Genomic DNA, 26,486 nt, shown 5'->3' with positions numbered 1-26,486 from the left:
TTATACATTTCTGAAATAGATACTTATACTTACCTAAGTTATCTAGACTAGACAGTACAGTTGGATAGACATTACTAGTATTTCCAATTCCAAATGAATAAAACCAATATTATTTTACTATTTTTATTTATTTTATATATTTACATTTTATATACAACGTTAACATTAACGAATGCGCATGTCTTAGCGCACGACTCATTTGAGCATTATTTTTTTATTTACTCGGCTATGAACACACAAAAATACGACAATGACGGACATCAAACACTACACAATATTGTTTGAATCGCACAAAAGATCGGTTAAATTGCACAAAAGATCGCTTCAATTGTACAAAAGATTGGTTGAATCGCACAAAAGATCGCTTCAATTGTACAAAAGATTGGTTGAATCGCACAAAAGATCGCTTCAATTGTACAAAAGACTGGTTGAATCGCACAAAAGATTGGTTGAATTGCAGAAAAGATTGGTTGAATTGCACAAAAGATTGTTTGAATCGTACAAGAGATAGCTTGAATCGTACAAAATCTAGGTTGAAACGCACAGTTCATGTGTTGATGCCGTCATTAAGCTTGGTATCGTCCAAACATTTGTGCGTTCATAGCGACAATAGTCCTTACGTTTCATGAATGAAGGTATCATTATAATTATACACAATAATATACAATACGAGCGGGAATGATACAGAGTATATCGGGCATGTTACTACGTTACTTTATGATACATTGATGATTTTGCAGTAGGGATATAAAATCGTTTCGAAGAAAATTATCATGAAGGATAACCGTCGTTAAAATATGACTAAGATGTAATTATGGCTCGAGATTTGGTAAAATGACACAGTTTTGATGAGAAAGGAAAAATGAGAAAAATAATATCGATAAACAACACAATCATCAACGATTTTACAATAAATGTAAATATCTAAACGTCGCGTCGATGTAACTAATGTGTCACAACAATGAAATACAAAATGTAAGTAATAAATAAACAAATGAAGTATCGTAGTATCATGCGGGCGTCAGTCCAGCTCCCGCCCATTGGACAGTCACTCGAAAAAAATGAGCTCTAAAACAAAATCACCGACTAAACAACTATAAAATTTTCATTGTTACATAAACTTTGAACACCAATTTACGAGGCAGTTTAAACACACGACGACATTTTATCACCGAATTATTTTTAACGACAACTTTGCTACACTCAAGTCTTAATAAAAATTCCAAAAATAATATACGATTTTTATTGAACAGTGAACATTGTTCGAGAGCTCAGAAAACTCAAACACAAACTTAACAAAGGCTCAACGAAACCTAAAAGGCTAAAGACATTAAGTAACAAGAAGACATTATCGGTGAAATTCATTGTATCATAAACACGGATTGGATAATGGAAAACGGTACATCTCACACAATATCCATTCAGATTTCTACCGAGAATACAGTCTTAACGAAACGGTCGTACTTCAAAATGCCTTTGAACAAGAAAATGAAGGTCACCACCAAACCGATCATGTAAAAAAAAACTTTATTTTGTTTCTATCCAGTGTTTTCGTCGTCCACTAAAAATGTCTATAAAAGTTTGATCCCAAGAACGTAAACGTCTAAGCTGATCCTTAGTCCATGTTTGGAGAGTGTATCGGTGGATGGCCAAGGACTAAAGTGATCATGTGTCGAAGTCGGTTGGATGAGGCTCGAGGCCTGAAAGTCACAATAAATTGACGAAGAGTAGCGCGACTCACGCCTGCTTCGGATGCGGCGCGGGGGCGGGCGGCGCCGGCTTGAAGCACTGCAGCAAGAATGCTGTGTACATCACGAACGCTATTGACAGCGCTATCAGAGCGTACATGAAGATGTTCAGCTCCGGCTGTCGGAACCTGTTCTTTCGGAGCCACTCAAGCACTTCGTCTTCGGACATGAGGTCTCCTGGAAATGACATTTTTAAAATACCAGATTACATTAAAGGATCTCTCAAAAGAATTTGGGAGACTTAACAGTTTTGGAAAATGTTGTCATTTTAGGACCTCTAAAACTAAGTTTTATGGTCTTACCTCTGTATATGCTAGGGAATCTCTTCCTGAAGTACACGATAGCCGGCAGCTTGGTGACTCCCCACTTGCGAGCGTACCGCGGGTCCTGCATCTTCACAAATGTTATGTCCAAGTTGTCAGTTTCGCTGTCAATGTTCTCCAATTTGTCTAATACCGCACGGCTTTCTGTTGATTTCTCATCTAAAATCATCAAGGACAGTTAAAGATTTATAGAATCTATAATGTACCCATATGAAAATGAAGACAAAAAGCAGAACCTAAAGTTTAAAAGGGTTTTATAAGTGGTAAAAGAAATATTGAAGCTGACATTAATTTACTTACAGAAATAAACAGCCAAGAATTCGTTCTCTTCCAACAATTTGTCCAACATCTTGCGGTTCACCTCCTCAATTTCGTTTTTGATCTCAAAGACGTCCTGAGATGTCAACCACTGCAAGATCCTGTCCACTTGATGGAGGTCACCGTCGTATAACATCGGTATTTGCTTGCGGAAGTAAACTAAAGAAGGTATGTTGACGATGTTGTAAGTAGCAGCGGCTTCAGCACTGGCGATTTTGACGAAATCTATACCAAATTGATCAACTTCGCCGTCTATTTGTTCAAGAGATTCCAGAATTTCTTCACATTCCGCACAGTCTTCGTCATCATCTGAAAGGAAAATGTAAGTGTAAAACCCATGTTTTTTCTATCTGTATGTATCACGTCTTGCCCTAACTTTATACTTACAGAAAAAGACAACCAACAGATGCGATTCGTAAAGCAATCTCTCTAACATCCTATCGTTAACAGACTCGATTTCATCAGCCAATTCCCTATTGTCATCATCAATGAGCCACTCGAGAATAGACTCTTCATTTTGTAAATCACCTTCAAATAGAAGAGGGTTACCGTTCCTGAAAATGGTACATTATATATCAGCATCATATACATTCATTATCATTATTTTTTTCAAGGAAAGTACATTTATGTACCTGAAATATACCATAGCCGGGAAAGTCTTGATTGAATATCTTTTAGCGAGTTGTGGATCTTGAATCTTTACCATGTGAATACCGTAGACATCACATTCATCGTCAATACTTTCTAATCCTTCTAGAATATGGTCGCATATGTGGCAATTCAGCTTGTCTGGTGAAATTAAAAAATATTTTAGTATCTCTTATGACAATTTTATAATTCTCTATTATTTTTGGAGTAAATTATACTTACAAAAGTATACAGCCAAATACTGTGTTTCTTCTACCATTTTCTCCAACATGACTCTAGTAATGAGTTCGATACGATCCTCAGTTTTTTGAGTAATCAACCACTGCAGTACTTCTTCTTCTTCAGCCAAAGACCCCTCATATACATTCGGTACATTATTCTCAAAGTACACCAGTACTGGGAAATCTGTCACTCCATAAGATTCTGCGATTGAATAGTCCTGAGTTTTAACGAATTTGATTTCATGTCTGTCGCAGTCATCATCGATATTCTCCAATTCTTCCAATATTCCGGCGCATTGTTCGCAGTCGAGACTATCTGTAACATCCCGATCTGATGCCAATTAAAGTGTAATACCATTTTGTGAGCAAACCTCATTGGATGGACAAACTGTATCGTACTATGGGTAGTTTACTGTGCTGCTACAAAAACCAAAACCAAAATGTCGGACTAAATACTTGTGGAACACAATTTAGAGGCGAACGTGGACGGAATAATTCACACTTGGCATAAGTGGGAACAGGGACTAATCTACTTATTTATCAGACCTTAACTACCTATACTGGTGCGTTCATGCTACATGCAGCAAAAGTAATGGCTACAAAGACAGTCAATAAAAAAGTTTGCAATTGCAAGGGAACGAGTTGCCAATGGACATGGTTCTAAGGAGATAAGAGTACCCTCTGGATCTTGTCCCTCATCCTCCTCGTGTTCTACAACTTTCTTTTTTGATGCCTTTTTCTGCAGTTTCGAATTGCACATTTCACATAACGTTTTGTTCCCTAATAAAAAGCAATATAGATTAATAAAAAGATACACAACAATGTTAATTTTATGTACAGTATCGGCTGCATTTTCTTCTTAATCTTCTCCGTTCTTCTTAAACAATAAGTAGTATATTAGAGTGTGAATATTTTGTATTTTAAAGTATAAAATTAGTTGTGTAAGTGTGTGTGCAGTATAGAAGTGTACGACCCCACCCAGGCATGCAACTTACAGAAGTAAACGGCAAGTGATCCGGATTCTTCTATCAAGTCTAGCAGATCTTGACCTTCAAGGGCCTCTATGACATCACCAGCGGGGTTTTTCTGTGTTAATAACCAACTCAGAAGTTGTTGTTCATCGTACAAGTCTCCTGCAAAATTAACTTGGCTATAGTCACAATCCTCTTATGTTAAAATTTTAATTAATCCATCGTCAGCCAATATCAACTATAAGTTTATGAAATTCTCATTACCAGCATAAATAACAGGGTCCTTAGAGCCCATTTTGAAGAACAACACAGCAGGCAAAGCAAACACTCCAAACTCCTTAGCCATCTGTCTGTCATCGATCTTCACGAAGTTAATACCAGAGTCATCAGCATCGTCATCTATGTGCTCAATCTCTGCCAGCACTTTAGGGCACTGTTTGCAGTCATTACTGTCTAAAACATGTGTTATGTGCAATACAATTGGATTTGTAAGTATCAGTTTTTAAAAGAACATTCTAAAAAAAATGATTTAAATCAACTTCGACTAAAAGTCACCTCTACAACAATCAAAAAGAAAACTCACAAAAGAATACTGCTACGTAATCCGAAGTCTGTCTGATCTTCTGAAACATTTTTCTGTTGACTTTCTCAATATGATCTGTCAATTCCATATTCTCAGGGTTGGTCAACCAATCTAATATTTCCTCTTCGTCGTCGATATCTCCATCGTAGTTGATAGCTTTCGTTTTCCTAAAGTATGTGATTCCTGGCGGGTTGCGGAATCCATATTTCTTTGCCATTAACCTATCGTGACATTTAACTATTTTGATTCCGTATTCTGCTGCTTCGTCGTCTATAAGTTCCACATGTCGAAGTACTTTTGGACTATTTGGATCTTCTTCTTTATCTGAAATATAATATTCACATGAATGTTATCTAGCTCTTGGCAACATTATTATGTGTTTAGTTACATATGAAAGGAGATACTTACAGAAAACAACAGCCAGAAATTCCTTAGTCTCGATATACTTGAACAGTTGGTCTCTATCAATTTCCTCTATACTTTCGTCTTCCTTCTGCTTGACCATCCAATCCAACACCTCAGATTCGTCCAAAAGGTCCCCTAAAATAGTTTTAAGTTTTACTTCACGCTGAAAACCCTATGAACTAATTAAATGTTTTAAAGAAACCACATCCATTTTATATTTTGGGAAACTCACCAGTAAATTCCAATAATTGGCATGCGCGGATACAACTACGGCAATACCATGCTGACATCATTCGTGTGTGAAATGAGTAATGACAGTTTTGGTTTATTAGAAAAAATGTATTTATTTAACAAAAAAGTAGTTTCAGCGCCGACTCAACAATTCAACGTAACAAATAAATAAATTAAACATTCATGCGAATTTTCTGCCAAACTATACAACTTACATATCGACATATTGTCATACAACGCCAGCACTGTTCGACCGGAAGGCTTTAGACGACTCTAGCCACAACATTTATCTTCAACGAAAGCAATGGTTAACAGATAGCCTACCAACCTATGCAAGGCAGTGATCGATCGTGACAGAAATCGTCCAATGCGGTCCGATCCCTATCGGTTACTGAACAAAATGATAAATGAGTATAATTATTGCACTGATATCCGGCACTGCGCTTATGAAAATTAATAATCAAGTAATTCATTAGTTTAATGTTGATACAAAATTAAGAACTATAGTTTTTATGTCTATAAGTAATAAAAGTAATATTTTTATCAAATGTAGCATTACAAAATAATGAGATTCCATGAAGACTAGAAAACTATATGAACATGAAATCCTTACAACATTATAAGTCTTTCAAGATGTCACGGCAAAATACAATGAGAAATGCCTTGCGTAGTTATTGTTACGTCTCGATTAACATTTAATTTCTAAATATTGGAATCAATTTACAATGAAATATAACGATTTGTACACCTGCTTACAATGTCTCTAGACATCCCAATATTTAGTCCGCACATGATCTCGAATTGACAGTAAAGCACATTTGGTAGGATGTAGTACAGAGTGGGCAGTATCCACACGGCAGGCAGACAGCTACGGACGGTGGGGATACTCCCTTGTGCAACGTGTTACGACATTCAACCCTGTTAGGTGCTAGCAGGGATCAAGGGACACGAGGTTATTCAAAAGCTAGCAATGTTAATAGCCATGACAGAGATGCAACGTTAGACAATCTATTAGCGAGGTGGATCAGAATCTGAGGGCCAGTAACGATAACATTCGTGTCCACTTGATGCCTTGCACCCGCTACTTGCGCTCATATCCGAGGATATCAGAGCAAGATACTTCTAACATTAACATAATTTACCACCACCAAATATTATTGTCAGACTCGATTAAACCTTTTTTCCCTTTGGTCGGTTTGTCTGGCTTGGCGAGGGCCTTGTTTTTGCCCTTGGGCGGCTTGTCGGGTTTCTGTGGCGGCTGCTTGTCGAGTTTCTTCGGCACCTTGGTCGGCGTGGCCTTCGCTACTTTGGTCGGACTCTGAACTTTAGTGGGACAGCACTGGTAGGGTTCGTAAGTCATTTTTGGGACGGCCGGTTTCGCCCCCAATCCAATGTAGAAACAGCGATCGCCTGCAGTCAGTAAAAATCTCGTTTACAACCCGTATATATACGGTAATACAATAAACGGTTAACTGCGTTAATACTGTGCAATTGTAAACGTTGCGCCAATAGTAAAGCGCTATTTCTAATGATAATGTTAGTAAGTATAAGATTTGAAAACATTTATTGGTCATTAAGCGGTCGCGAATGACTGCAGGCGATAGCTAGAGAGAGGATCCCATGCGGGCACGTCGACCATGCAGATGTGATGGGCCGCGGGGATATGCTACTCAATTACCTGAAAACATTCGTTTTATTCTACCGAATATACTATCTTCATCGCTATCATCATCATCATCATCCTCATCATCATCATCATCATCATCATCATCATCGTCGTCGTCATCAACTTGCTTGAGACGACTGACTTTACCTATTTTAGAGCGAGCCCGAGATTTGATTTCTTCTTCATCATCATCATCATCGTCATCGTCATCATCGTCATCGTCGTCATCATCGTCATCATCATCATCATCATCGTCGTCATCATCATCATCGTCATCATCATCATCATCGTCGTCGTCGTCATCGTCGTCATCATCGTCATCATCATCATCGTCGTCGTCATCATCGTCATCATCATCATCGTCTTCGTCATCATCATCATCGTCATCGTCATCTTCATCGTCATTGTCATTGTCATTGTCACTGTCATCGTCATCGTCGTCAACCTCAACCGAACGTTTGCTGGGATTTTTACCAGGGTAGCGAATTTTTAGTTTACCAACTTTCTTCCAAGTAGCGTCTTCACTCGGGTTTTTAAATTTTAGTATACTTTTGATTGCCGCTAATTTTGCGTTGTCCGCTTCGTCATCATCATCATCATCTTCATCGTCGTCGTCGTCACCATCGTCATCGTCGTCATCATCATCGTCGTCATCAACATCATCATCGTCGTCGTCGTCATCGTCATCATCACCATCATCATCATCATCATCGACGTCACCATCATCATCATCATCCTCCTTGGAACTCACTTCGCTCTGCTGTCGACGTTTCTTATCGACAGTTCCTGGAAATCTTATTTTCGAAGCTCCCATAGTTTTCACTTGCGCAGGCTTCACATTTTTCGGGGTATTTCTCTTTAATGCGTCTACATTATCACCTTTTGTGAACCCCGATGATTTTTTATCACCATCTGCATTGGCCTTCGATTTAATATTAGCTTTATTATGTCGGTGGCTATCTTCACCTGCAGGCATTAGTAACTGTCATGCAAAATGACATAGCTCAAACATCCAGCATTTTAGGCGTAAAGTAGTAACACTGTTTCATAGAGAGATATATATCAAGAATGATGTCATGCACGTAATATTTTTTGGTATCATAATACTTTAGATATTTTTAACATTAAACAAAACCCCTCGACCTTAAACAGATATAACATTAGAAACGTTTATTATATGGATGTGGATTCTTACTTTTTTGATCTACAAGCCACTGCAGAACCTTATTTTCGTTCTTTAAATCACCTATAAACAGGATAAAAGTTGTTAGATTTACATAATTATACATACCTACAGATTCTCTCATCAGTACACGAGAGTATAATCACAATCGCCAATATAGAGGATTTATGTACATAGATTAAGATAATTTGGCAAACATAGGGAAGGATTCACTTACCGTCGTACATGATAGGAACACCTGTTTCGTAGTAAACGAGAGCTGGGAAGCTGAAAATACCGATATCCGACGCCAGCTTAGAGTCCTTGGACTTTACGAACTGAATGCCGTGCTTGTCTGTGTCGTCATCAATGGTCTCCAACTCCTCAAGGATATCGTCACAAGTGTCACAATCTTCGCTGTCTGCAACAAACAAACATTATTTTAAAGTGTTAAACATCGACAGTTAACAAATTTTGTGGAGAAATGGACAGTAATATATGTGGTTTTCAAACCATTCCGTAAGCCATTACACGAATAGAAGACTTTAAACTGGTATTTAGTTGGGCAATTGCCAAACCACGTAATATTTAAAATGATTTACAACGTTTAATTTTAATAACTGAACGGCAATTTCCATAAGAATGTTATGTAATAAAATAAAAATGTCTTTGGTATCTAAAATAAATGTTACTTACAGAAGAAAACGGCTAGATGCTCGACGTCGTTGATAAGATCTTTCAAGGTTTTCCTGTCTACGTTTTCAATGACATCAGGTTGGGAGCTATGGAGTTCTAACACCCACTTGAGAATAGCTTCTTCATGCATCAGGTCACCTTCGTAGATGGTCCTGAACTTATGTCTGTAGAAGGCCAAAGCTGGTAAATCCGATAAGTCATATTCCTTATCGATGCCATCATCAGATGTTTTGACGAAATCAATGTCTTTCTCTTCACATTCGTCGTCGATGTTTTCGAGCTCGCTCAGGATTTTCTGGGACTTCTTGTCACCTTCCTTGTCTGTAATACAAAATTATGGGAGTTTATGAATAACACGGTTCTTGACAAAATATTTTTTTTGCAGTACTTTAAATAAATATTGTCGAAACAAATGAGTGACTGTAACTTAAAAAGACAAGGACAGTATATGCCCCCTAAACCAACGCACTTAAATCAAACTCCAAAACATTAAGGGAATACAGTTTTTTAGATATTGCACTGAAATACTGTAGCCTAAAAATTTATGATTTTCTTACTGCAATATCTATGGTTTATGTGGTTATAATTATAACATCTTAATTTTATTCCTTTTCATTCCTTAACATAACTACAGAAAAAAATGCGGTCCTTAAATATACTCACAGAAAAATACAACAACGTGATCGTTTTCTTCTAGAATCTTCTCTAACATCCTGCCGTTGACTTCCTCGATCTTGCCGGGGATCTCGAGTGTGTCTTCATCAGTCAGCCATGCCAGTACTTCGTCTTCATCTTCGATATCTCCTGAAATGAGAAATAAGAATATTTTAGAAAAACGTGTTTGCCAAGAGTCGTCTATATAAGTTAGGTGTGGCAAATTGGATGTTGATAAAAGATTGATTCTATGGAAATGTGTATTAATTTAGTTTTTTCTCTTTGAAATAAAGGGTGTAAGCGTTTTAGCAAAACTTACATTAAATGAATTAAATAGTGGGAAAACAAATGAATAAGGCTTTTCAGATAAAGTTTATATAAAACGGGAGAAAGCCGCTATGTGAGTTTTCACAGCTTTTATCTGGGCTGGAGCGGTTGCTCTAAAAAATGCAGGTAAACCTTCGGGTAATGGGTAGATAGTATGTAACAACTATGTGCAAAACGATAACTTAACATATGCGTAATAGGTAGTTAGTATATACAACCCTGTGCAAAACGATTACTTTATTGAAAAAGACTGTTAGCAAAACTAACTTACCCTTATAAATAAGCGGGTCCTTATTCCTGAAGAACACGAGCGTGGGGAAGGTCTTGATGCCGTACTTCTTGGCGAGCGTGATGTCCTCAGTGGTGACGAATATGATGCCCGTCTCGTCCAACTCGTCATCAATGTTCTCTAACTCGTCCAAGATGTTGTCGCATTCCTCACCTTCTTCGCAGTTGCCGCCTGGAATTAGGAATATAGGATTTTGTTAGATAGAGTTAACTGTCTAAGAAATAAGGTGTTTTGGTTTTAATCCTATCTTAAACTAACAGCTTTTTCAAGTTTCTAGCTCACACTTGCTGAAAGTGTTATTGAAATTGATATAGTTGATAGATTTTTCAAGTTAAGATTTTAAGAATCCAGTGATAAACTCTCGCAAGAATCTCTCATTTCTTGAAAAAAAAAAAAACAATAAGTTCACAAACATCAGAATTATCAATTAATGAACCATCCTATTTACAATACAGTCAAAATTGTTATTCCAAGTGCTTGGAAAAAATACTTACTGAAGTAAACGACGACATATTCATGTTCCTCAATAAGATCAGTCAAGATCTCATCGGTAACTTCCTCAATGGTAGCACTGTTCTTCTGTTCGATCAGCCACTCCAACACTTCATCCTCATTCATCAGGTCTCCTTCGTATATCGCGGGGATGTTTTCCTCGAAGTACACAAGTGTCGGTAAATGGTCGATACCATACTCTTTAGCTTCGTTCTCATTGTCCATTCTGACGATGACGATGCCTTCCTTTTCAAGTTCGTCATCAATGTTTTCAAGTTCGTTCAGGATTCTGATGTCTTGTTTGTCGTCTTTGTCATCTGGAATTAGATTTTATGTTTTTGAATATTTTGTATTATTTGGTTTAAGAAACAACTTTTCAGCATCTTTTCTTAGGTCCCTACTAAAGTCACAATTCTCAGTAAACCACATGATTGTATGGAAAGGAAGATTTTTTGGTTTGCGTATCGCATTTCAGAAAGCAAGACAAAAATAATCAGTCATTAAAACGTTATTTTGTTTTGCAATGTTTGTTGAAATTATAGCACCCACATCTCTTAGTCGCTTTTCGCCAGAACCCACGCGAGCTACATCATTAAAGTCAAAAATAATACTGACTAAGTCAATACATATTACAGATATATAATTGTTACTTACAGAAGATCACGGCCAAGTAAGGGGTGCTGACGATAAGTTTGTCCATCATTTCGTCCGTGACTTCAGGGATCTCGCTGTGACGCTTCTGGTGGAGCAGCCATCCCAACAGCTCTTCTTCCTTCATCAAGTCACCTTCATATACGTGAGGAATACCCCTCTCGAAGAACACCATGGTAGGAATAGTCTCGATACCGTACTCCTTAGCTTCCTTATCATCATCAATCTTGACGAAAGCGATGTCATTCTGGTCACATTCGTCATCAATGTTCTCCAGCTCAGCCAAAATCTTCTGACTCTTCTTTTGGTCCTTGTCGTCTGTAATAAATTCGAAGAACTGTATTTCATTTATATGTCAGTTCTTGATAGTGTTCTGTACTGAATTATGAAATTCCCTATTTTTAGACGTGTGGCAATTTAAAAATCTGGCATTGTTTCAAACGACACAGCCAATGTTAAGGCCGTGCGTATAAAAGTAAAGAAAATTACTTACAGAACAGGACAGCGACGTACTGCATTTTGTCGATGATAAGGTCTAACATTTCATCGGTGATGTCTTCGATCTCGTCGCTTTCACTCTGATGTCTGAGCCAGTCCAAAACCTTCTCCTCCTCTTCCAAGTTACCTTCATAGTAGGTGGGTATGCCCTTTTCGAAGTAAAGCAGAGTAGGGACTTTCTCAATACCGTATTCCTGAGCTTCATCATCGTTATCAATTTTCACAAACGCAATACCAAGTTGGTCACACTCATCATCGATATTCTCCAGTTCGTTTAGCACCTTTTGTGATTTACGATCGTTATTATCATCTGTAACATAACATTCAAATGGCATTTACAATAACGCAGCTCAAGGAGATTTTATGCTTCAGATTTCTGCCAAGAAATGATTATACTTACAAAATAACACGGCGACAGTTTTGCCGTCTTTGATGAGACGGTCCAACATTTCATCGGTGACATCTTCAATTTCATCCTTTTCTAATTGATCGACCAGCCATTCCAGGATTTCTTCTTCGTTCTCAAGGTCACCTAGAAAATAAAAACAGCTTTAGTAACCTTAAATCACGAAACAAATTTCTACATTACTATTTAAAAGTTTGTTAGCCCTACCGTCGTAAACATTGGGAATCTGCTTTTCGAAGTAGACGATGGATGGTACGTCATCGATGCCGAAGTCCTTAGCCGCCTTAGTGTCATCAATCTTGACGAACTGAATGCCGTGGCGGTCGCAGTCATCGTCTATCTTCTCGAGCTCAGCTAGGACCGTCATTGACTCGTCGTCGCCGTGGTCGTCTGAAATTGTATGAAATCATGTTGCTTAATGGGAACATATGGCTTTGAAGTTAACTATTAGGTGTTAGCAGATTGTGTGTATTGATGCACAGTGTTTTGTTTAAAATGTTGAAAATTGTAGATATAAAATGTGATATAATTTACTCACAGAAGAGTACGACAAGGTTGTCCACGTTCCCAATCAAGGTGTTCAAAGTTTTTGCTGTAACATCTTCAATGATATCCTCTTCATCACCGGTAGATTTGTTGGCAATCAACCATTCCAGTACATCCTCTTCTCTGCTCAGCTCACCTGTAACGCAAACGTAAAAACTCTAAAACAAGATCCCATAACACTTTATCTAATCCTAAATTAGAAAATAAATAGAACTCGGAAAACGTAAACAAATACATCTTTGAATTCTAATGTAGGATTGCCAAAATATTCAAGAGCAGGTTTGCTTATTTGTACCTAAATCCTGAAACAGCAATTACCAGTTATTTACTGGCACTTCATGCAGTTTACTACAATCTCAATCTTCAACATATAAATCTGGAAAGGTTTATGTTGCTTCCAATGCTAGAATTCCAATTACATCCAAAAGAAAGTGTACATTTGACGTAAACCAGTAACTATCGTCATTAACACCCAGCGTTTCCGCAATACGAGCGTCAGCAAACGTAAAATATGAGTCACAAACCTTCATAGATAATAGGTATCTGATGCCTGTAGTAGACCAGTCTTGGCAAGTCTCCAAGATTGTACTCCTCGGCTAGTTCCTCGTCGTGGATCTTCACGAAACCGATCCCGAGTTGGTCAGCCTCGTCATCAATGTTCTCCAGCTCTTGCAGAGCCTTCGCACATTTTTTACACTCCGGTTTATCTGTAACACGTGGAAACACGCTTTATTTTATGACTCGCCCAAACCCCTCCGTGCCTAATTCATGCCTCGGACGTGAAGCGGTGCAGTTAAGTGCCTAATTGCCTATGAGTTTTGCTGTGTGTTAAATTTTAGTGTGCAATATAAAGCTTGTGTCGTGCAAAATCCTATTAGGTTTATGTGTGGTGGTGCACTTTACTAAATCTTATATAATTATAACTATTATAAGCAGCGGGGCCTTTTCGAATGTTCACATCTAAATGGATTAATAAGATCATCATCGTGAAGAAAAACCACTTCAATTAATTGAGCATCCTTGGGGTTTATGTAAAATATCTTGTCACATTGAATATGACACTGATGATGATGTGGACATTAGTTAGTTTCAAAAGTGTATAAATAGGGAGGCAGTGTAAACATCTAAAATTGACGGCAAGCTGTAGACACGGTATGTGTTCTTCCTAAAACATTTAGGTCAAGGTCACCTCAAAATCTTACTTTTGGGAAGTGTTTTGCGTTCTCCACATATAACTTGGCGACATTGTTCAATGGTGTACCTACGCAAATTTGTTTTTTAATAATACCTATTTGAGTGTCGTTACGGGGAGAATGTTTGTCTGACGCTGTAGTCGTGACATGTCGGTCCGTCAATCCGAGCTTGCTGGCGAGACGCAAATAGCCCAGCCGAAATAGCTCGCCTCACGGCCCGATAATGCAAACGCGTTTTTGATTCTAGCTTTCCCTTAGACCAGATATACGAACATCGTCAATAAAGAAACAGTAAGATTCCAGGTAGGCGGTCAATTATAGCGCAAACTTCCACAATTAGAGGAAAGATTAGAGTCTGATTGAATGTAAGTGTTCTTGTAAATGTTATAGTGATGAGAGTACCAATTCGTTAAATTATGACGTTTGAATATAATTTGCCATGTGAGTCATATCGTTTCAATATCTTGTATCGGAGCCAAAAATTTAATTAGCTGTAATCATCATTGATTGTTGATTTAAAGAACGGTTCCTTTATGATGTACACCAATTAAGAATTTCCATATCTTTGACCTGTATAAAATATAAGCGTGAAGCACGTACATGATATAAAAGTACACAAATACTAAACTACTAAGCGAGAAGAGTAACAGCCAAGCTGACATTAGAAGGAGGCATGCCGCCAGCTGAGAATCTTACTTACTGTTTGACGGGCCGCAACTTTTGTGATCAGGACCTACGTCAAAAACACAATCAAAACACACTGCACAATATACAGACGCATGTCTAACTTCCACTAACAATAATGATGTACACGACTGAGAGGAAGATTATCTACTCGACAGGGCTACCTCGATAGAATTTACAGTACCAATTATTGATTACGATGGTTAGTTGAAAAATGGCTCGAATTTATCACAATTGCTAATATACGATGACAAGAACACAGAAGAGAACACTCCAATACTTACAGAAGAGAACGGCTACATAGTCCGTGTCCTCGATGATTTTCCCGAGGATCTTTTGGTTGACTTCTTCTATCCGGTCAGGAAGGTCCATTGCTTCTAAACTCGTCAAGAAATCCAGGACGCTCTCTTCGTCCATGAGATCTCCTAGAATTGTTAAGATTTCACCATACAAAATAAGCATCATTGAATTCTAATACTTAGAAATCGAATTTACATAATGATATTAAGTCTGACCAAGGAATTTAATTTAATACAATTTAGCTCTAGCTCTCTAGTAATTAAAGTAGCCTAAAAAACATTTGAAGAATGTATAGAATTCTATTTATGAAAAGCATTCAAATATTGGAGATAGGCATGGCTAGCGAGTGGAACTGTACAGAAATAATTTAAGAATTCGTAGATTAAATCAAGCTTTATATAAATAGTCGAAATCCTGCATGAGAGCCCAGTTATAAAATTAACAATCAAGGGAAGTTGTCTTGAATCACCGTTTATAATTAGTTGAACAATAAAACGTCAGCTACAGCTGAGCTTTGAGAGCTCATTAAATTGTACATTATCATTACGAGTTAGCTATAAAACACGTAATTTTGGATGATCTTGGACAACATTTTGACATACGTGAATGTTTCCAGGTCACTTCAGCATAAATTTTAGACACATTCGACATGTTGAATGAATAGTGGTCTGTATTTTAGGTCACCACAGTCATGGCATACATGAAATATGTCTTGTATACAGAAATGAATATTTTACGAAAATAAATGAGCTCGTTCTTCGGATTGAATTCGAATAAGCATCAGATCTATTTCGTTATTTGAACCACCTAGCGTCTCGTGAAGTGTGAAAATTAGTGTTAGTAAAACAGCGTTTGCCAATTGTCATCTTACATTTAAGGGTAATTATCGAGTTCAAGAGCTAGTCCCAAAATTATTATATCAGTTCAATACTATCGTCGTCATCTAGCATCATGTGAATGCTGCTGATAAAAGATTGATGCAACAATTTCTTCAAAGAGATTGGGGCTCCTTTTAGGGTCTCTCATTGGTTCTCCTTATAATTTTGCTATGATAGGTGTCTAGTTTATAGTTACAGTAACAGTGACGGTCTGACCTTCGTAAATGATCGGTTCCTTCTCACGGAAGTACGTGAGGGCGGGGAATTTCGTGATGCCATATTGTTTGGCGAGCCGCTTGTCGTTGATCTTAACGAAGTCCACTCCAAATGTGTCCGTGTCGTCATCTATCTTTTCCAGTTCTTCTAGCACTTTGTCACACGTTACACAGCTTCTTGCATCTGGTGAAGATAATGTTTTATGAAGGGATTGTACTTTATAATCATGCTAGGTACTCCATGTAGGAAGAATATTCAGATGGCTTATGAAGACAAAGTTTTACGCGCAGGATATCATAATTGTGCAGTCTGAATGTTCGACTCATTCCAACCGATGTAAGGCTTGACGAAACATCAATAAAGAACAACGGTCTGTTCTTTATATCTAAACCTTGATAAACTCATGCGTCCTACAATATTAAGTAAATTGAAAAGCAAGGCCAAGATAAACTTTAAGATCCTATTCTTGAAGATAATAAACTCTATCGGATTTCGCGGTTTCTTCAATTTGTGCCTAAATCATTTTTATGACGGTCGAAATATAAAAATAGCATTTTAGGCAAAGATTGGATCAGAAATACCGTGCTCATATATCTGCCATCACATAGAAACTGCTAGAAATAAAAATTCTATTGCCACAAAGCTAACAAAACTATATAATATCCTATTAAATTTCAGTTTCTATACGACTTTATGTCTCAATCGTTGTAAACAGATTATCTTCAACAACACGTGGCAAGCTAAATATTTCACGAAATTACCGCATATTATTCTTAGACTCGGAATAATACTAGTGATGACTGATGTAACTAATCGTGTCTTCGATTTGGCTGCGGGAATCAGTTATGTATGTGGCTGCTGATTTAATTTGCTGAAGTCGATATGATGACGGACATGCTGCGAACTAGACAAATAGATAAGCCACAGCTGCTTTGAGCAGTTTTGATTGTTCCAAAAATACTATTGAAGCTTAAAATATGTTCAACTCTAAACAATTTTGACATAGGAAATTCCAAAGTTTACACTACAACGAAATATTGAAATTGCAGTCGATTGAATCGCTTACATTAAAGTAAAATATCAAACTTTATATCTAAGAGTTTGCTTCTTCACTATTGTCAATACAATAATCCAGATTTCCGAAATAAATTTCGTATTCACGTCATGATTATTTAGCAACGTTATTGAAAACCATTTGGACTACATTCAAGTTCTATGTTTGTAGGTATCTATTGTTCTTTCCTGTAGCAGCTTGCGTCCGTTGTTGATTTTTACATGTGTGACGCCATAAACATCATTAACCTTAGCACATGAAAATAAACCAACAAATATAACGAATGAAGAAGTCGCGACTGCTACCGGTTTATATTTACGATGTACTAGTGTACGTTCTGGCCCACATTACGTTCAGTTTGTGGCCGAAGTAGCTTTTAATTTTATAGCTTTTTGCTACTTTTATGTTACCTCAAGAATATGAACAAGTTTTACTAGTATATCAACATGAGCAAATGATTAACCAAACAGTAATAGAAAATGGTTAGGCGTTCTTCCTCATTAAGACTCTCTGTCTATTTTTGTCTTAATAGATGCAACTGAGCATCTGGTTTATTTAATACTACACTGCCAATATTTGTTCGTTGAAAGTTAATGTTTCAAGCTCTCTGCTTTGGTGTTTCCATGTGCTTTGTGTTCAAAAATAGTAGTAACAGCTATATCAATCTATCTTGTTTGCAATTTGGTGTTCAAACATTCTGCTACAGTTTTTGACTTTGTAGTTTAAAATTCAGCTATCATTTTAATTATTTATCAACATGATATATATCTTAACACATTTTGTGTCATTTCTCACCCACTCATAGATCATACGAGGTTACACACAACACTGTATATCGCACCATACGTCTGTCATTCAATGACATGCGATGTTTTCTTTCGCGTCAAGTATTTTAATTTTAAGGGGCGAGGTCATTGCCATGTATTAGGCACAGTTCCAAGCATGAACAATACACATGCTAACTATGATTAAATAAAAACGCCAGTAACACCTAGTCGCTAGAACCATGAGGATGGCTATCTTAAAATGAGAAATGATCAGGATCCTTAGAGCAAAGTTCCGCAATTGGACAGTTTTTCCGTACTGCAGTATCACTCCCTGCAAATGAGACCTACACAAACATCAGCAACAAATCATCATCAAATCACCTTGCAACAAACACATCATCGAGTTGACAGTAATTGTATAACAACGACATGGCCAGCCTACAGATAGTGCGCTAAAAACTATGAAATATGGCTGCGGAAAATTACTAGTCCGTAGGATGATGCCGACCCGCGTTGTTGGCGAGGAACTAACAATCTTTAAATACGTTGACAACGACGCAAACGGTGAATGGACTGCTTCGGAATCTAATGGGAAACTCCACTCTCGACTCATAAGTCAAGTAATTACTAGGCAAATGTACTTATAGGTGTAAAAATCCAAAGCTCCAATTTATAATAAACACAGCTGTTCATCCGTGACCTCACACAACATTATGAATAATAAAATATTGACTCATTAGAAGTGTATGTACAATAATACTAGTGTATCTAATAATAACGCGGCTGCTCTGTTGCAACGATGCGTGAGTATGCAGGACATGCAAAACAATTACAACGCCTTCACACGTGATGAAGAACATACAGTACTATATTTAGGTGGCAATAAAAGTAAGAATAAAAGCTTTAATCTTCTGGAATGTAACTGGAGATCAGATTGAAGTTTTTAATATGTTCCGAAAATGGTTGACCCTATCGAAAGCCTTACCTAAATCCACACGCATGAACAAACTTTGGAATAAGCCCAAACTAACGCATAGATACAGTGTCGGAGCTTTGCCATGGGAGAATTGGCTTTGATGCAAAGCCATGAAAAGATTTCATTCAAGAGCTCAAAATTAACTTCAGCATCTGGTAAAAAATAAACATCCGGTCATACGTAAGTGGGTCATGCCAAAGATTTCATTCCTTATTCTCTAATTTGAGTTCAATTTTGTTTTTAATTCCCCTGTGCCAGAAACAGGATCAACACATTCTTACTTTACATACGTTTTCATCAAACAAAAAACGTTTGTCTATAAACGCGAATGTTAAGCCCTGCGTAACCTTTATATCTCATGGTGATGCTAACTGATCTTTGACTTCCAGAATGCCTATCCTAAATTACCAGAAATTGTTTTTAATGTAATTTGAGTCATGTATGTTTTTTACTAAACGTGACGTTGAAAGAGGCGTCTCTCGCCAAACGGATCCCTTGCACAGACTTAAAATTTTATTCATAACTTTTCATGAAGTTCCACATAATTTTGCACTCAATTACAGTAACCTTTTAGTTAATCATGAAACAAGAACGAACAATTTAGCACAACTGCCGTGATTTGTTTATTACATGGAACATCTTGAACTTCATTACCATTAATTTGTTCTTATGTGTCATAATTTTATTTTAAACGTAGGTACTCTAACTGCATTGTATCCAGGTGCACTACAACACCATGCCACCACGCATTTATGCTTTATTTACATTCGTGTGTGCAAAATTGGTGCTTGAAAATCTTGGCAACTTAGCTGAATGGTTACAAAATACATTTATATTTTGTGAAAGTAATTAAAATATATTTTTAAAAAACAATGCCTCACCTACTGAGGCAAATAAATAATTCACGTATTTATACGCTCGTCTTACAAACATTGTAATCAGTAGAGTACATTTTAAAACTGCCTTCTACAGCCTGAAGGAGAAATAACTTACAAACAGCATGATAAATACTCGGTAAAAACTGGACGAAGTAAAACAAGTAAATCTCATTTTGAGAGCGATGTCTCAATTAATGAAACTCTGGTGGAGTCTTCCTTCACCGACAAACAATATGAGAAACTTTTATATGAAGATATGGACCAGACAGATTCTTAGGTTTCCTCAATTAAGTCTTCCAAAGATATTAATTTCTGTCCATCAGCAAATCTCATGTTTTCATAAATTGCAAAATATTTTAAACAAGACCACATAATCCTTCGCATTAAAATGATACGATGGTTTCAGTTTTCCGGTCTTCTGGAACACGCTTTCGTAATATGATCATTTACGACTTCCAATAGTTTTTTTGACTGTTGTATCTTTGATAAAGCTTTTTATAAGTTTTTATTTGTGAACACATATCAGAATGACGTGAACACCGACCCCGGTTGTGTATTTCAGTTATTTTCAGTATGTTATGATTCATATGGTGAAGAAATAAATGCGTAAGAATTTCTTAATGACGTTGACATATTTAATTGTCCATAACAACATGGTACAGATAGACATACGTCTCTCTTATTCAGCCCCTATCTGAGCTTTTAAATTAAAATTCCTACATGTTGCCAATAATACTAAGTTTTATAATCTCTTATGTTGTCACCTGCCGGTCAAAAAGGTAAATGTGTTGAAGACAGAACACTCCAATATCATTTGTATTCCAGTTATTTCAGATGATAATATCGCGACCAATATCGTTCAAAATTGAAGTCTGTAAAGTATAAGTAGGTACCTTACACGGATTGTAAAAATAAATAAAACTAAAGACGGAAGACAATTTTGTGGATACTTGAGTTTATGCCATTACGGCATGTAATCTCTTGACGTCATTATAAAAGAAAACGGAGACGTCAGTGAAGCCATATCTCTTAGAAGCAAAGTGGGGTACCTTGTTATACCAAAATAACGATAAGACTGGACGTTTGGCAGTAACAAGACAATATTGGATAGGTTTGGTATGTAGAATGAGGAAGTACGTCAATGAACCAGGGCGATCAACGTTAGAAAGCTAGACAGCTTGATGAGTAATATTATTAATTAGAACTACACTTCAAAGATTAGAATGGTTCATAAAGCAACCATCATGGGGTAATTTATAAAAAAATATTATGTGATAGAGTTGATCGAAAGCCTTTTAAAAGTCCTTTTGATAAATGTGGAGTACCGCAAGGAAATCCAAATACTTTTTCTTCTGACTGATGAATATATGCAGTGTAAAGCAGGCACAAATATTTGGCTTACTTATAACACGGGTGAGCCCTTCAGCTTGGAAATACATAAATAACTATCACGCCACGTGGTCCGAATTTTGCATCCGAACATACCAAAAACATGATGATTGTAGAGTGAAGGTGATTCCAATTGAATGTGAATCTGTCTTGGCCACATGTGACCTGATGTTACTGGGCATAAGGACCTTGGTACATAGTCCTTGTATTCATCTATATATTCATCTGGAACCTTAATTACCCTTCCTATCTGAAAAATACAGTTTTACTCAGCAATTTAAAGCTTTATACCTTATGATGAGCATTTCATCAGTTCTTGTTAATTTGCTAGAATTTATGTGTTCTTTTATAATACGATTTGAAGCAATTTTCATTAATCCAGGAATTAATGCTAGCATTCTTGATTTTGGAAGTATTCCAATAGAAACAGTTGTACGAGCACATTTTCGTAATTATGTCTTTTCTGTAACACTTACTGGCCGACCAGGGCCTATTTTTATAACACAAAAAACTTTTCATGACGACTTTAACGTTATCAAGGGGCCGTGTCGGTTCGCATTTATTTGATTTTATCTGATGTTGAAATTCTTGTGGCATATATTGTTCGCACCAGTCAGTGTTCAGGCGTCAGAATTAATATTTTGTATACGTTAATGATTTCCAAATTAATAGTCTTCTGATGATTTATTTTAATGTTGCGTTGCTCAAAGTTGTTTTATTGTTTGATTTATTGATTGCTAATCGTTTGCCTACTCAGTATTATAGTTATTCCTATCCTCATCCTGCTAAGTATTTGTTGCATCCTAACGGTCTTACCACAAAAACTTTTTAACGCCAGTTTAAGACTTGTCTAAAAAAATGACAAATTATGACGTTGACATATGGTTCACTTTGGAGCCACATTTTTTTTAGACAAGTGTAAAACAGTGGTTAAAGTTTTTGTAGTAAGGCCATTAATGTTTTGTTTGTGTTTATGTTTGTTACTCCATCAATCTACAATTTTTTGGTAGGCTGCTTTCCGAATGACTAACGAGGTTTATTAAAATGAAACTTTTGACAAGCAAGAAATATTTTAACGAGCTCTCAATAAAAACAAGAAGACCATTTTCTCGGTACACCTACAGTAGGTAGCTCGGAACAATTTAGTCTCTAAGCCAAGAAACAATCTTGCAACGGTGCCGGCTTCGACAGTGATTTATGACACTTTTTGTGTCTAGACCAGCTACTGCATCCTTCGGATGAGTGAGAGATGCATAGTAGGCATGGCAACGACTACAGATATGTCAAGATAATTAATGAATATCTGACGAATCAGCTTATGGCTACATTTGCTTCCAACTCACACACTCATATGCACACACGCACAGCTTGCACTTTTACGAAACGACCATTGTGAAGAATGTGACGTAGCAACAACCAGATCACATCGACAGTTGGCGACAAAAGAAAATAGTCGGAATGCCGATACCACGTAATGGAAGTCTATTTCAGCGGCAAATGCGGCGGCACACAGTTTTAGCCGAGCTAAGAGCGTAGGCGCCTTGCGACCTTGGCGGAGCCAGCATCGGTGGAACGGTGGAAAATGAGACTCGGTACCATTTTAGGCCGCGCCGACGGCCGCAGCGGTCGGCGGCCGGGTCAAGTTTTATTGTCTCCGCGGCTCGGTTGCATAACTCGCGAATCGCAAGCCGAGCCGCTCGCTTCGAAAATATCATGCGCACAGCCGAAAGCTCGGGTCTGCCGAGGCGGTCTTCCCCTCGGCTCGTCCGAAGATCATTAACTCGACGATAACCCATTTGGACGGGCGCCGTCGCAGACGTTTCGACACGGCGACGACCGCCCCCGCCCTGGCCGGCGGCCAGCTTTCGAAAGCTCGCAAAATTAAACGGAGACGCGCGCCGGTCGGCGGGCAGCGGGCGAGTGGCCACTTACACCAGTACACCGCGACGAAATCCTTGTCTTCCAGCACTCTCTCCAATTGTTTGGCGGTGACCTCCTCGATCTGGGGTTCGTGTTTGCTCGGGGCGGGGGATTTACGCGCGGTCGCGGCGGCGGCGAGCAGCAACACGGCCGCCAGAGCCTTCAGCCACCGAGCCATGGCGAGGACGCGCGCGGACTGACGCCGGCGCGGCCGCCCGCCCTGCGCAAGCGCCGCCCGCCGCGCCGCGCATGCGCGCCCAAACTACTCCCCGCCGCCCGCGCCGCTGCGCTTTTGTTTACATCGCGACGCAATGCCTCCGGCGTTACGAACGCATAACCTCCACATGTCTCGGATGTAGCTTGCAAGTCAACTGTTTTATTACTGAATCAGAAGTGGCTGTCAGGCTCCTGCGTTGAATTTTCCCTACATAATGTAGGTAGAAGAACTTACTCTTCTTTTTTAAGATTAAAAAGCAATAAATAAAAATGAACCTAACACTACCCTACAGCCAGATTTGCTGGATGAGTTATGGCTGATTTACATTGAGTCAGTAACTGACGTCAGTCCACTGACAAGTCAGTGCTGACCCGGCACTGCCATCGTGTAAATTGATTTGAAGTCAGTACAGTACTACTGACGAAACACTGACACTACACTGACTTCGTGTAAATAGCACGCGTCAGTTTTCGGCGCCTACACTGACGTCAGTTACTGACTCAATGTAAATCAGCCTTTACGGCTTTGAAAAATTTCCCTTCTCCTATAAAATCTGTAGGTATCTTCTCAGACTAACATGATCTCCGTCATGTGACTTGCGTCAGCCTTTTCCAGCTATGTTGGGGTCAGCTTTCAGTCTAACTTTACCGAATGCAACTGAGAACCTTAGTTGGTATTTTTTTACTAGTGACTATTAAATAATCTGTGATTTTACATCTAGCGATTTCCTTCAGTGTGTGAGAGGAGATTTGTAGTTCAAAGTTTTACCTCCCCACTCAGAGACATTTAATGATTACTTAAGTCACTCCTTAGTGGCGGAATGTCATACAAATCCTTCACTAAGTAATGGCATAAGTAACCATTAAATGTCTCTGAGTGGGCAAAGACAAATAAGCCAGGTATAAGAGAGTAACGAAGATAATGGAATAGGTAATTAGATGTGTTATATAATTTATTTCTGAATATACTTACGCTACAATGAAATAAAACATTTCATTCAGTCAAGTAAAAGTAGTAAAACAAATTAATACACACCCTTGTTGTGAAGCTTCCATTTCAAAACATCGGTTTGAACAAATCCTGAAACAAGTTATCTACAGATATCTTGGTAATATTCATTTCGTGAGTGCACAGCCTTGATGTTTTTAATATTTTTATATAAAGAGACTTTAAGAAACAGAGATCACAAAAGTATTTTATTTCAACAGAACTCAGCATTTAATTTGACTTCCCGCCAAACAGAAAAAAAAAAACAAAATTAGGTAAAGGTTCAACAACTCCATCTAAGGGCCAGGCCACAACAGTGCGTTGCGGCGTCGCATCGCAAAAATCAACGACGCATATCATATTAATCCCATAGCTGTGCAATGTTGTTTTTGCGATGCGACGCCGCAACGCACTGTTGTGGCCTGGCCCTAACGGTGTATTAGCGAATCAATTTATTTTACTCTACGACGTTTCTGAACGAAAACAATTACCGTTCGAGTCATAGAAAATGTCACTAGCTAGTGAAGTAACATGACAATCGACGTCGAATAGTCGATTAAATTGACACTAATTTTTAACCGACTTCCCAAAAAGGAGGAGGTTCTCAATTTGTCGGGATCTTTTTTTTATTTTTTATTTTTTATGTATGTTCACCGATTACTCGAAGACGCCTGGACCGATTTGCAAAATTTTTATTGTTTGATAGGGTATACCTTCCAGGTGATCCCATAATCACCAGATCAGGATCTGATGACGGAAACCCTGAGAAATCGAGGGCAACTTTCGAAAATTGTAGGCGTGCATAGGTTAAAAACTTGACAATGAGGTGTACGTCTGATAACACTATGCAACAGTGGAGATTTGGAGCTGACCTGATGATGGAGACGAGAGAAGGTCGTGGGAACTCGACAACTAAATATGTACCTAAACTACCTCGTGTTTGGGCTTATATTATTCGTATTGATGAGAACTTCTCACAAATGCGGATAGTGACAACTACGCTTGTCACTGAAAAGCCAAAAATAAAATACTTTTTACAAAAAAAATAAAACCGACTCCCAAAAAAAACTGAAAAGCAAAAAAAATCTATTCTTAGGTGCATCGGCCTAGAAGTCGGTGGCGTATAAACTCAGGAACATCCCATTAGACACTGACTTCTAGGCCGATGCACCTAAGAATAGTTTTTTTTGCTTTTCAGTTTTTTTGGGAGTCGGTTTTATTTTTCTTGTAAAAAGTTTTTATAAGTTTAATAGTATGATATATTTAGTAGAGTTATTAGAAGTTTAGTAGAGGTATTATAAGTTTAGTTAGATTTATTATAGGTTTAGTAAGATTTTTTTGTGTTAACTCAACATATTATAATGATTAATCATAGTAACTTATTATATATAGATTTTACCTCATTTTAGGTAGTAATTATATCTGTACGCTCTACAAGCAGCACCTTGTAACCTACCTATGTACACAGATTAAAAAGCTTTGACTTTTGACTTTTACAACGCTTACCATCTATAGAACATCCAGACAAAACTTAAGAAAATGTTTATAGTTTACTCTAATACTACTGTAAAATGAGCATAATTTATTGTGTCTCAAAATTCTTCACGTCTTTTATTTTACATACAATTTTAAATAGGAATATAAGTTATAAAAAAACAGCTATATTATTTTTTTTTTTTTTCAATTTGAACAATGGATGCAAATATCGATGCCCAGTATGTCGATAGTTAAAGTTTGGACTCGTCAATCCCTAGCAAGATGAGTCAACCAATCAGCACTCACCGCAAACGTCATTGTCACGTGGAGGGGAACACCGGAGAGTGGTTTCCGAACGGCATCGAACGGAAAAGGTAGCGTAGCAACTTTTTGTTTCGCTCGCAGTCTTGCGCTGTTAACAAAATCTCGTGACGCGGCCGGTTGTAATAAAATAAGTTCGACTAGTGGATGTGAAGTGCCTTGTGAAATATACAATGGATATTATTTATTAATTGTTACATTACTGTGAAAAGTGTTGTAACTTCATCTTCACAAAGTTTTGGTAAGTTTATATTACTGAAAGTTTTAAGTTTTTCGACTACGTATGTTTTACCTGGCCGATGTATTGTTTGATTCCGGTCTAATCTTATCACGAATTTATTGCTCGATAGTAGTTTTTGTACTGTTTAGTCAGAAATCTTGAGAGAATCTAGTTG

The 26,486-nt window shown here is 37.7% G+C and overlaps 2 protein-coding genes across 7 annotated transcripts in view; one reads left to right on the top strand and one right to left on the bottom strand.

Moving 5' to 3' along the window:
• Nucleotides 1–109: 109 nt before the first annotated feature.
• LOC124631723 lies at nucleotides 110–23,293 on the bottom strand. 5 transcript variants are annotated; one of them, XM_047166283.1, is made up of 26 exons: nucleotides 23,103–23,291; nucleotides 16,107–16,289; nucleotides 14,997–15,137; nucleotides 14,729–14,761; nucleotides 13,360–13,542; nucleotides 12,828–12,971; nucleotides 12,497–12,679; nucleotides 12,284–12,415; nucleotides 11,879–12,193; nucleotides 11,389–11,703; nucleotides 10,737–11,051; nucleotides 10,225–10,413; nucleotides 9,636–9,776; nucleotides 8,973–9,293; nucleotides 8,515–8,697; nucleotides 5,221–5,352; nucleotides 4,813–5,136; nucleotides 4,494–4,682; nucleotides 4,254–4,391; nucleotides 3,937–4,038; nucleotides 3,260–3,574; nucleotides 3,022–3,178; nucleotides 2,777–2,943; nucleotides 2,372–2,698; nucleotides 2,051–2,230; nucleotides 110–1,925 (listed from the first exon to the last, which is right to left on the bottom strand). In XM_047166283.1, exons 1-26 carry the CDS (start codon nucleotides 23,266–23,268, stop codon nucleotides 1,738–1,740), a joined length of 5,163 nt encoding a protein of 1,720 aa, XP_047022239.1. In that variant the 5' UTR covers nucleotides 23,269–23,291; the 3' UTR covers nucleotides 110–1,737. The 5 variants fall into 5 exon arrangements, with proteins under 5 accessions (XP_047022239.1, XP_047022241.1, XP_047022242.1 ...); XM_047166285.1 differs by lacking the exon at nucleotides 3,937–4,038 and having other exon boundaries at nucleotides 3,260–3,589; XM_047166286.1 differs by lacking the exon at nucleotides 3,937–4,038.
• Nucleotides 23,294–26,117: 2,824 nt separating this feature from the next.
• The window catches only part of LOC124632174 (myosin heavy chain 95F), a 52,135-nt gene continuing 51,766 nt past the window's right edge, over nucleotides 26,118–26,486 (top strand). Inside the window, exon 1 of one of the 2 annotated variants that reach the window (XM_047166886.1) lies at nucleotides 26,118–26,332. The gene's annotated coding sequence lies outside the window, so the exon portion shown is untranslated. The remainder of the gene's footprint in view (nucleotides 26,333–26,486) is intronic. The other variant, XM_047166888.1, reaches the window with a different exon arrangement.

This window comes from Helicoverpa zea, chromosome 7 (genome assembly GCF_022581195.2).
Source record: "Helicoverpa zea isolate HzStark_Cry1AcR chromosome 7, ilHelZeax1.1, whole genome shotgun sequence".
Lineage (NCBI taxonomy): Eukaryota > Metazoa > Arthropoda > Insecta > Lepidoptera > Noctuidae > Helicoverpa > Helicoverpa zea.
Note: the sequence above shows the minus strand (reverse complement) of the source record. Positions and strands in the feature narration are given on the sequence as shown.